This window comes from Tupaia chinensis, unplaced genomic scaffold, assembly GCF_000334495.1.
Source record: "Tupaia chinensis unplaced genomic scaffold, TupChi_1.0 Scaffold144741_1, whole genome shotgun sequence".
Taxonomy (NCBI): domain Eukaryota; kingdom Metazoa; phylum Chordata; class Mammalia; order Scandentia; family Tupaiidae; genus Tupaia; species Tupaia belangeri.
The window spans coordinates 40,605-53,019 of NW_006204601.1; the positions used below are offsets into that span (position 1 = coordinate 40,605).

At 48.3% G+C, this 12,415-nt stretch overlaps 1 protein-coding gene across 1 annotated transcript in view; it reads right to left on the reverse strand.

The window, feature by feature from the left end:
* The window catches only part of FZD2 (frizzled class receptor 2), a 45,243-nt gene that overhangs the window by 3,425 nt on the left and 29,403 nt on the right, over nucleotides 1–12,415 (reverse strand). The window contains 2 exon segments of the mRNA XM_006167408.2: nucleotides 492–616; nucleotides 1,301–1,408. Coding sequence (XP_006167470.1) covers nucleotides 492–616; nucleotides 1,301–1,408 — 233 coding nt within the window.

The following is a 12,415-nucleotide window of genomic DNA, read 5'->3' on the forward strand; positions in this document are numbered from 1 at the left end:
CGCGCCTGCCCGCTACCTCGCCGCGGTCGGACTGAGCCGCCGGAGACACCGCGCGCCGCTGCCCTCTCCTCTTCTTCCTCCTCCTCTAGCCTCTCAGCTCCCCCTCTCCCCTCCCTTCTCCACCCAGCGACTTCTTTGTGCCTCCTCCAGCCCTCACCTCGGCCTCTCCGATCCCAATTAGTCGGTTTCAAGGGGGCCCCCGCTGGCGGCCCCGCCCTCTCCTCAGCCCCCCAAAAAAGGGATCCTTGAAACCGCCCCGTCGAGGCCTAAGCACCAACCCAAAATGTGCTCTCAGCCAATCAGATTTGAACTCGAGGACCAGCCCCGAGGGCTGGATTGGTCGACCACAATATAATGAGATCAGAAATCAGATGCCAACAAAACTTTCCCCCCCTCCTTTTGCTTTTTAAAGAGACAAGCTATTATATTAAGGACTGTTCGTCCAGCCCGGGATTTCTCCAGAGTCGCTGCGGCAAGATCCGGAGGTTTACATTCCCCAGAGTTGTGGCTGATCCAAGCGACTGAGCACTGAATCACTTCTCTTCCCGAGGCCAAAGCGCTCCCCTGGGTAGGGTTTCTTCCAATCCTTGCCCACTCCCGTACTTCTCGAGCCCATCTATTCCAGTCCAGTTTCTTAAATCAAGTGAAAAAGCGCGTTTAAGAATTAAAAAGAGAGACTTTTAAAAAATATAAAAGTTTTCAAAGATATTACTCTTAGTGCCTTTTCTAGAAGCTCAGGCAAAAGTTTCGCTTCACTCCACAAGCAGACCCCTAGGTGTTCGCCTCGCCCTTCCCCCTACACACATCCTTAAATAACCCGCTGAAAAATGAGAGCCTGTCGCTTTAAGAGGCTCTTAAAGGGGCCTGGACTCCGGGATGTAATTGCCCCGTAGCGAGCACAAAGGAACCCATTATGGTTCTTTGTGTTTGGTGGCACCTCAAAGTGAGAAAACTCAGGAACTTAGAGGCCCGGAGCTGGAGGGTTGCGGCGGGGGTGGGGTGGGCTGTCGGGGGAAGGTTAAGGAGAATGGCTCAGAGCTTGGGCTTCTCCCTTCCCCTTCTTCCGAGGCAAATCTTAATTATGCAAAGTAAAGTTTAGTTGCCATAAGGAGGAGGTCTTAATCGAAAGTTAATGGTGGGGGGTGGGGGGCGGGGAGCGACAGGCAAGTTTTGAGTAAAGAGAGGATTCTCTTAGGCCTGACGAGGGAAGTTTTAAGTGATTCCACACCAGAAAGGGGTGATGCGTGAGGCTGAGGGTGGGGGGACTGTGCTGGATTATTACCCCCATCGCATCTCTCACCTGGCTGGAGGTGGGGATAGCCCGCAGGGTTCCTGCTAGTTTAGAAATATTTTCTCCTTCTTCCACTTTTTTCCCAGCTAGGATTTTAAACTGGGGTGGGGGTGGGGTCTGGGGAAGAGATGGGGAATTTGCATGTAAATCTCCTGGGCCTGGTACTGGATGATGGATCAATTATTTCTGTTGTCTCTTCTGAGAAGGGGGGGGGCAATAAAGAGAAGAAAGAAAATTGAGTTTAGAAAGCCCCTTTGCTTCTCAGTAAGAGCCACATCGTCCCAGCCTGAAGAGCTGTTTCCTGCTCTAATCTAGGAAAGAATTGCTTTAAAAAACAACAAAAAAATTTTAAAAAGAAGAAAAGATTGGAGAGGAAAGAAAATTTTAAGTAGATGGATACAAGGGAGCTGGGTGTAACAAGATTCAACATTTTTTTCCTGTTTGAATGAATAATACAAAGATTTTCTCTCCAACATGAAAATGTTCCTTATTGTATCCTGGAGAAGTTGCTTTTTCTCTGCTCTAGGAAAACGCTGTCCATTCCATTTCCATTCCACCTGCTAAGTCCACCTTGTTCCCCAGCAGTCTAGAGATTACTTGGGCTGTTTCTGCTTCATGGAACTGGGGGTCTGCTCCTTCAGACTTCTTCCTAGTCTATGGCATCTTTCAACCTCGGGGCTGAGCGGTGGAAACAAAAATGAGTAAGACGGACTCCTACACCCAACTCGGGAAGCTCACAGTCTGATAGGAAACTGAGAGCAAATCTCCAGTGTAAATGCTGCATCTTCACTATCCTTCTATGACAAACCTGTCCTTAGGGTGGGGCCTGAGTGACAGCCCTTCTCCAGCCACTCCAAGGCAAAGGAGTGAGAAAGCCAAGACACTCACCTTTCATTCCTTCAACACACTTTCATGGAGACTTCTGAGTTCAAAACACTGTAGTAGGTGCTGTGGGTTATGCAGAGGAAAATGGCAGCATCTTCTCCCTTCAAGGGTCAATAGTGGGCCAGCTGGTGGTGTAGTGGTTAAGACAGCTGGACCCCACATGGCTGAGTATGTGGTTTGAGTCCCGGACCTAATGGCTTATAAAATACGCTGGGCACATGTGCATGTCTGAGTGCCCAAAACTCTTGAGAGGAGAAAGAAGGAGAGGGATTTAAGTGTGGCCAAGCAGGGCGTGATTTCTTGCTTTCCCTCTCTTTCTTCCTCTCTGTATCATTCTGGCAAGCAAAGACATATCCTATAGTAAAAACTTTAAAAAAAATAAAAAGGTTATAGTATCCAGAGGAAAAGTGAGTCCATGAAGAGCTTACATTTGTTTAGCTTTTTTTTTTTTTTTTTACAAAATAAAGGAAAATCAGGGACCAACAGTTAGCATAATGGCTATGTCGCTGAACTCCCATGTAGTCTACCGCGGTTCGAGTCCTGGACCCGGTGGCTTAAACTCATGCCGGGTGCGTGTGCGTGAGTGCCCAAGATCCTGAGAGGAGAACGAAGGATAAGGGACTGCGGTGTGGCCATCCCCCTGGGGGGGGGGGTGATTTCTCGCTTTCTGTCTCTCTATTGCTCTCTGTCTTTCCGGCGAACACATGCGCCCTGTAACAAAAACCTCTCCTAAATAAATAAATAAATAAATAAATAAATAAATAAATGAAAATCACAATCTTGTTTGATTGTTTTTGCCGTTCTTGTGTAGGACCTGAGTGTGAACAGGGCCAGAATCTGTATCTTCTGTTGGAAGCCAACTCACAGCCCTTAACCCCCTGCCAACCTGCCTCCCAGGAGGCCTGTAACTAAAGGAAATCTTGGGCCAGCCAGAGGTGTGCTGGTGAAGGCGTCGGGTTCCTTCTGGCTGTCCATGCAGTTTGAGTCCCAGATCCAACAGCTTGAAATACAGACTTGGAGCATGTGTGTGGGTGCCCAAAACCCTGAAAGGAGAAATGGAGAAGGGATTGCAGCATGATCATCCCCCGCCGCGGGTGGAGGCGTGCTGTTTTATTTCTCCGTCTCAGGTGAGTGCCTGTGCCCTCTAACAAAATTTTTAAAAACATATACAGTAAATGAAGGATGGCATTGGTTATTTGAAAGACAAAGCACTTTGCACTGACTTTTTTTCCCCTTCTTCTTCTGATTTTTGCTGTATGGTGCTTGCCTGAGAAAGACAGATAAAGACAAAGAGAAAGGGACAGTGGGACATTACCACCCACAGGTGATGGCCATGCTGCAGTCCTTTTTCATTATCCTCTTAAGATTTTGGGCATGCATACACGTGTGCTCAGTGTGTTCTTCAAGCTGCCAGGTCTGGAACTTGAACAACAGAGTCAGCTATGTGGGATCCAGCACCTTAACCACCATGCCACCTGCTGGCCCAGCACTGATTATTATTATTATTATTATTATCATTATTTATTTATTAGCTTTACCATTGATCGGACCAAATTCCTAATTGTACCACTAACCGTGCTGCTTTGAAATGGTCATTTTACTTTGATCTTCAGTTTTCCCATCTGCAAAGTGGGAATAAACCATGGCCACCATTCCCCTAGGTGGTGCTTTCTCACTTTCTGCATTCCTCTCTCTCTCTCTCTCACTCTCTCTCGCTCGCTCGCTCTCTCTCTGTCTCTTTGGCAAGTGAAAAATTAAAAAATAAAAATAAAGAACTGTGTGTGATTTTTGTGCTGTTTTTAAATTTTTCCCCAGGACATTTGTGCTTCCTGGAGAGACAGAGAAAGGGAGAAGTGAGATAGCACCCCCACACACAATGAGGATAGACGTGTAACAATCCCTGTACACACACACAGTGTGTTTCCCAACCACTGGTCTGGGATTTGAACTGTGCATTTGACCATAACAAACCCAGAACTGTTTTATCCATTAACAAATATCTATTAATAATCAGTCTTGGGGCCAGCAGGTGGTGTAGAGGTTGAGTGCACTGGACTCCCACATGGCCGACCATGGTTCAAGTCCCAGACCTGATGGCTTGCTTTCTCACTTTCCCTCTCTCTGTCTCTGTTTCTCTCTGGTCAAATTAAAATAATAATAATGATGATGATAAATAAAATGAAAATGAAATAATTATTTAAAAAAAGAAATAACCAGACCAAATCCCTATTTCTGTGGAGCTTAATTTCTTGTGAGAGAGACTCCTATTCATCACACGGTCTTAAAAAAAAAAATTGATAGTGCAGGGACCAGCAGATGGCATAATGATTACATCGCTGGACTCCCATGTTATCGACCATGGTTCGAGTCCCAAACCTGGCGACTTAAAACTCACACCAGGTGTGTGTGCATGAGTGCCCAAGATCCCAAGAGGAGACTGGAGGAAAAGGGATTGTGCATGGCCATCCCTCCTAGGGGGGTGATTTCTTGCTTTCTGTATCTGTCTCTCTCTGGCGAGCTCATGCACCCTATAGCAAATGTCTCTCTTAAAAAAAAAAAATTGATAGTGCAGGCGTATATATGAAAGAGAGAGAGGGAGAGAGAAAGGGCGTCTCATCACACTGTAAAAGAGAAAAAGAGAGGGACCATGAGAATCATTCCCTGTAGGGACAGCCACATGCAATCCCCTCTCCTCCTGGAGGAGGAGGAGGGGATTTTGGACATGTGTGTACATGTACCTGATGTGATCCTCAAGCCATAGGGTCCAGGACTCACACTGCAGTTGGCCATGTGGGAATGCAGTGCCTCAAGCGCCCTGATCACGCAGTCACTTATGTGGGGGTGAAATCAATCGGCGCGAGATAACAGTCAGTGAAGGGAGACTCCACGGGCTGTGAAATCATACTCGATAGGGGACTGACTGATTTGGGGGTTGGAGGAGAGGAGAGGTCTGCGTAATTGGAGTGAAGAGTGAAGTAGGGGAACCAGCAGCTAGCGTAATGGCTATGTCGCTGGATTCCCACGTAGTCGACCGCGGTTTGTGTCCTGGACCCGGTGGCTTAAACTCACGCTGGGCGCGTGTGCGTGCGTGCCCGAGATCCCGAGAGGAGAATGGAGGAGAAGGGATTGCGGCGTGACCATCCCCCCTGGGGGGTGATTTCTCGCTATCTGTCTCTATGTCTCTCTCTGTCTGTCTGGCGAGCGCACTCGCCCTACAGTGAAAATCTCTCAAAAAAAAAAAAAAAAAAAAAAAAGAGTGAAGTAGGAGGAGGCACAGCAGGACCCAGAACTGCGAGGACCTTGGACCATGTGAGAGGCATGGGATGTAGAAGCATGAGCTCACGCTCTATTGGGGAAATGGACATGTAAGCAGACGGGCCAGGGATAGGCATTCCAGACAGAGGGACTGGTATGTGCAGGGGTGCGGTGGGGTGAAAAGGATGGAATGTGCAGGAGCGCCAGCACCTTCAATGCAGTCTGTGCTGCTGGAGATAGGGCTACACCGGACAGTCTAGGGAAGGGAACTGGTCACACTTAACCTACAGATACTTAAACACTGGGCAACTTTGAGGAGCATGGGTGGGGGATGAGGGTTAGCCAGAGGTGCCGGTTATGCTAGCTGGGGACTGATTGCAAGGGAGGTGTGACAGCATGGGCGATGAGAGCAGGGAATAAGGAGCCCAATCAAGGTTTATTTATTTATTTTAATCATTAATTAATTAATTTAGAGAGATGTTTGCCATAGGGTGCTTGCACTCACCTGAGAGAGACAGAGATACGAGAGATAGAAAGCAAGAAATTATCCCCCAGGGGAGATGGCCATGCTGCAATCCCTTCTCCTCCATTCTCCTCTGAGGATTTTGGGCACACATGCACACATGACCGGGGTGAGTTTCAAGCCTCTGGGTCCAGGATTTGAACCACGGTCAGCCACGTGGGCAATGTGAGAGTCCAGCGATGTAACCATTATGCCATCTGCTGGCCCCTATTTTATTTTTTAAATTTATTATTATTATTTTAATTCCGCAGGGAGAGACAGGGAGAGGGAAAGTGAGAAAGCAAGTCACCAGGTCCAGGACTCAAACTGCAGTTGGCCATGTGGGAGTCCAATGCTTAATTATTACACCACCTGCTGGCCCTATTTATTTATTTTTGAATGATAGTGCAGGTGTGTGCACAGCAAAGAGAAACAGTCTTACCACACTGTAATCCTGTTTCATCAACTCTCTAGCCCCTTAAAATCCTGGGTGCCTGGGTGCCTGTGTTTGCAAGCAGATCTGGGGATTCAAACCCTCAGTAGGCCATATGGCTTCCAGTTTGTCACTGCTTTCGGTGCCATAGCAGCTCAGCCCAACCAAGGTTTCTGACGTAGGTGCCCTGAGGCCATTAACCAGATTGGAAAACACAAAAGGACAGATAATGAACATAGTCAAACAAGGCTGAAGCTATGGTAGGTACATCCAGGAGAAGGGGAGGTATTCCTAAGAGGGTGGATGTTCTTTCTTTTTATTAAAGTTTTTGCCATAGGACACTCACTCATCAGACAGAGAGAGAGAGAGAGAAAGTGAGAAACCACTCACCACCAGGGGGATGGTCATACCACAATCCCTTCTCCTCCATTCACCTCAGGATTTAGGGTATACGTGAACACGTGCCTGGTGTGATTTTCAAGCCACCCACTCCAGGACTCAAACCATGGTCAGCTATGTGGGAGTCCACTGCCTTAACCATCACACCACTTAACTGGCCCTGAAAGTGGATATTTTTTTCCTAGAGAGATTTTTGCTATAGGACACGTGCACTCACCAGAGAAACAGGAAGATAGAAAGCGAGAAATCACCGCCCAGGGGGGATGGTCACGCCGCAATCCCTTCTCCTCCATTCTCCTCTTGGGATTTTGGGCATGCATGCACACACAACTGGTGCGAGTTTAAGCTGCCAGGTCTAGCAACGTAACCATTTTGTCATCTCCTGGTCCCTCGAGAGGGGATATTCTTATTATTTATTTGTTTATTCATTTATTTATTTCAATTTGACCAGAAAGGGATAGAGCAAGAGAAAGAAAGAGAGAGAGAGAGGGAGAGATGGAAAGTGAGAAAGCAAGGTGCCAAGTCCAGGACTCAAACCACGATTGGCCATGTGGGAGTCCAGCACCCTTAACTACCATGTCACCTGCCAGCCCCTCAAGAGTGGATATTCTAATCTGGCACCTTGAGCCTATGGTTGGAGCTATGTAAGTGGCTAAGACCATCTAGGGAAGATAGATTGGATGGGAAAGCAAAGCTTTGAGGGATGCCAATATTTATAGGCCCTAGTGCCAAGGAGGAGGGAGATTGTGCAGGAGTAGTCAACCAGGAGAAAATATCACCATGATTGTTTTTCCCAGGTCTGAAGCCTCAAGTGAGAATATTATTTACCTTGTCTTTTCCATTTGTGAGAATTAAATGAGGGCGTATGATCCTCATTGACCTGGTGCTAGGCAAAAACTGTTGGTAAATAGGTACTATTTTTATCGAACAAACTACTGAGCATCGGGACCAGTAGATGGCGTGGTGGTTAAGGTGGCTAGATGCTACACGACTGACCAGGCGGTTGGAATCCCAGATGGGACACCTTGAAAAACACACTAGGTGCTTGTGTGTGCATGCCCCAAATCTTGAGGGAATGGAGAAGAAGGGATTGCAGCATGGTCATCCACCACGGTTGGGATGCTTTCTCACCTTCCCTCTTTCTCTCCTTCTCTATTGCAAGCTCACATGTCCTCTGGCAAACCTTTAAAAATTATTGAGCACTGGGCAGGTGGAGGGGGCCAGATGGCATGGTGGTTAAGGTGATGGACTCCCACATGATTGACTACAGTTGAGTCCTGGATCTGGCGGCTTGCTTTCTCACTTTCCCTCTCTCTCTGGTCAAATTGAAAATAATAATAATAATAATAATAATAAAATAATTATTAAAACTTATTGAGCACCTACCATATGCAAAGCAGATAATCTGCACAGACTCAGGCTTCATGGAGCCTACAGTTAGGGTGCCACAGTTTGCTATTCCCCCTGAGAATTATCTCTGATTGGTTTGAGCTTTAGTTCTGGGCTTCAGGCCTAAGTATCCCCGGTGCACAGAAGTCCACTTCTCTACAAAACCGTGGGATGTTACCATCAATCTTCTAGGCTTACAGGTCTGCTACCTAGGACAATTGTTGGGTGCCCCCTATAAATCCACTGCATGCTTCGTTCTCTGGGATGGGCTCCACGGAAGGAAGGGTGGGCTTGAGTGGAAATCGCAGCCTGACAGCACAGTGGAAGACACAGCTCCTGGAGAGGAAAGAAGCTTGTCTGGGGTTCAAAATGTCTGGGCTGCAGGCTTGCTGCCTCCCATACTGACCAACCAGCCTTAGGCCAGTCTGTTTCCCTTCCTTAGCTTCAGCTCTCTCCCCTATATAGGGGATCATGAAGCCACTTGTTGGTTTTACCTTTGGGCCAGATGTCGGGTCTCTGAGACTATTCTGTTTGGATCATTGAACCTGTCTTTGCTCAGTGTCACCCAAACAAGATGAAAGGCTCGTGTGTCACAGATAAGTGAAATGACAGCCAGTCAGCAATATCCAACACAGGGCAGGCATGCTCAGAAGAGAGCACAGAGAACTTCTCCCAAATAAGGAAACCTGGGGGGCACTGCCAGCGCTCCCCACCCCCACACATCTTGCTGTCTCTGGCCTTTCACCTCTTCACAGGAACAGTCAGGGTGACTCTGTGTTCCCGTCTTCCTGTTCCTCTACTGGAGCTGCTTCCTCGTTTCTTCCCAGAAAAGCCATCTTCTCTCTGTCTTTGGTCTACATGGCTCTCTGAGGGACCATGCCTGGTTTGGCGATTCTTCAGGGAATCTTCTCCTTTCCAAGAAGCCCCAGCAGAGGCTGGGTCCCCTCTCTCTTTTCAAACCTGGGCCATTGTTCTTTCCTTTCCAAAGCACTGAGGTCCCTCCACTCTAAAGTGGGCAGGGCTGTGTGTATCTATTTTGGAAGTAGGGAGAGAGGAAGAGGACACGATTTCAGACACGCAAGGATCTGCGAAGGTTTGATTATTTTATTTTTTTAGTTGTGAAAGGGTGCGCATGCTTGCCAGAGAAAAATAGAGACAGAGACATAAGAAGAGAGGGAAGGAGAAAGCACCCCTCATAGAGCATGGTTAGGCTACAATCCGTTCGCCATTTCTCTATCCTGTTGAGATTTTTTTTTTTTTTAATTTTTTTGGAGAGGTTTTTGCACTCGCCAGAAAGACAGAAAGAGACAGAGAGACAGAAAGTGAGAAATCACCCCCGGGGGGGATGGCCACGCCGCAATCCCTTCTCTTCCATTCTCCTCTCGGGATCTTGGGCATGCACACACATGCGCCCAGTGTGAGTTTAAGCCACCGGGTCCGGGACTCGAACCGTGGTCAACTACATAAGAGTCCAGTGAAATAGTCATTACACTAACTGCTGGTTCCCCCCCGTTGAGATTTTCATGCATGCTGGGCATGTTTTTCTTTTTCTTTCTTTTCTTTTCTTTTTTTTTTTTTTGATTTGCCAGAGCATATGCATGTGCCCGAGAGAGACAAAGTGGTAAAGCACCCCCATGGGGAATGGTCGCACCACAATCCCTTCTCTTTCTCTGCTATTGGGATTTGGGGCATGAGCACACATGCCAAGTGTGTTCGTCAAGGTGCCGGGTCTGGGTCTGGGACTCAAACTGCATAGTTGGCCACGTGAGATCTAGCTCCCTTAACCACCAGGCCATGGGGCTGGGCCAAACATTTCATTCTATAACCAAAACTACTCTACTTTAAATGGGGTAGGTCCTAGGCACCGTGAAGACAGTGAAACAAAGGTGTTCCTCTGCTTTGGGGGAATCTATACCTTTCTACCCGAGGCTGGTCACCAAAACCTGGAATCCTTTTCAACAAGTGAGATACCAAATTCCTTCTCCTTGAGCCCTGGTCTCCATTTCACTCTCAGAGAAATAGCCTTTAAAAACTGTCCACAGTGGGGCCAGCAGGTGGCATGGTGGTTAAAGGCACTGGATTCCCACATGGCCAACGTTAGGTTTGATTTGGAAACTGCGGCCGAGTCAGAGCTGGCAAGGATGAAAATACCAGAGTCAGGCCTTGGGGTTTAATAAAACCAATATAATTTATTCTGCAAGAGCTCTCTGGTCAGGTCCCTCGGCCTGGGCAGAGACTGAGGGAGTCACACACAGGGTGGGTGCTGCTTGTTCTTAAGGGGCCGTTGTCCAATAGGTGCTCGCCAGGGGTCCTTGTCTGGCCATGAAGTTCGCTGTTTCTGTTCAGCTTTGGTGGGGCAAATGCTGAAGGGCGGGCAAGTCCATTGGTGATGCCGCCTCAGACGCAGAAACAGGAAAGTTCCTGCCGGCGGGAATGTTTCTGCCATGTTTCTCTTCCCTTCTCCCAGTCCTTACAGACGACTGCAATTTGAGTCCCAGATCTGGCGATTTGCTTTCTTGCTTTCCCTTCCCTCTCTCTCTCTGACTCTCTCTGGTCAAATTTTAAAATAACAACAACAACAATAATAATAAATTAATAAATAACAAATGGAATGAAATAAGAAATAATTCTTAAAGGAAAAAAAAAAAAAACTGTCCATAGAGGGCCAGCAGATGGCATAGAAATTAAGGTGGCTGGATCCCACTTGGCCAACTGTGGGTCAAGGCCCAAACCCAGCAGCTCGAGGGACACACTGGTTGTGTGTGCATGTATGCCCAAAAGCCAGAGCCAAAATCCCAAGAGGAGAATGGAGGAGAAGACATTGTGGCATGGCCACCCCCGGAGAGGGTGATTTCTCACTTTCCCTCTCTGTCTGTCTCTCTCCTATGCACATGTGGACCCCACAGCAAAACTAAAATAAAATAATCTGAATCATTGAGAGGTCTAGGACTCCTGAAGTTCAGCTTTCTGCACACAAGTGGGTCCCTTCAGTGCACCTCACCCCACCCTTGCCAAGTTCCAAAGCTGCTCCTGGCTTTGGGGACAAGGGAAGAGGGGACTTGGCAGAGGATAACAGTGTTCTCTTTCTCTCTCCAACACCCTCCCCCTAGATACCTGGAAGGCAAAATGGGCAATCTAAACAGGTATCTATTAATGGAGAACTTTAATTAGTTCAGGCCTAGGCTGGGCAAGAGCAAGGTGTGGGCTACTGAGAGCAGACTGGGGAAAAGGAAGGTGAGAAATCAGGGCTGGGTTTGGTTCATGGAGATGCTGAGATGACTCTGACTCCTAGATCCAGGAAAACAAGCATCCCTAGGAATGAGTGGGTTAGATATTCTGCCTCCCAGAAGCTTCTACAACCTAATGCCAAGAGGAGAAGAATGAATCACAGACTTGTAGATGTGGAGACGTGGGGGTGAGGGGTGGGGTGCTCACTGAGGAGGCTGGCTTCCTGCTTGGGGCGCCCCTCCCAGCAGAGCACACTCTCCCATCATGGCTGCACCCCATCTCCACCCTCTGCTCTTTCTCGTTCCCCTTCCTCTTTCCACTCTTCTCCCCCTTCCTTCTCCCAGAATTTCTCTCTTTTTCCTGCAGGCTGGGCCACCTCACCCCCTCCCCTTTCTCTTTCCTGTAACTTAAGCTGTTGTTGGAGTTGGAGGAGCTGGGCTGGTTTGAAAGGAGGCCCCACAGCTTTTCAGGGAGGAATTGAAACCGTGGAGCTGGGGGTGAGGGGAGGCTACAGAGGGGGAGGGGGTGACTTGAGAAATCAAAGCGGTTGTAACTCCATCTGGGAAGCCAACCTTGATTTACTAGCAAGGACCGGGCTCTGCAGCCACCCCCACCCTTGCCCACTCCCCCTCCTTCCTTGGACTTTGCTTTGTGGTGGTGGCTGGGGGATGGGGAGACTGACCATCTCCCCTAACCTGAAAACCTGCTCTTTTCCTGGACCGACTAGCCCTGAGATGCAAGGCCTGGGCAACTCTGGCTAAGTCAGAATGCAAATGCAATGAAGGGGATTAGGGGTCTCTAGAACTGGGTGAGGGGGTGCCTCTGAGATGCAGAGAAGCCTCTTGGCCCAGGCAGACTCAGCCCTGCTCTGGCTTGGGGGCACCCCCACTTTGAGATGTGAGTTTGGGATATAAGTAGTAAGAGAAGGAAGCCAGGGCTTTTTCATCTTTCCAGGTCTTTCCCTGAGAATTGGTGGGGGTGGGGAGGTGCATGGGAGTGGGGTGGGGGTGAGGGGGGGTTAGTAAAAGCCAAG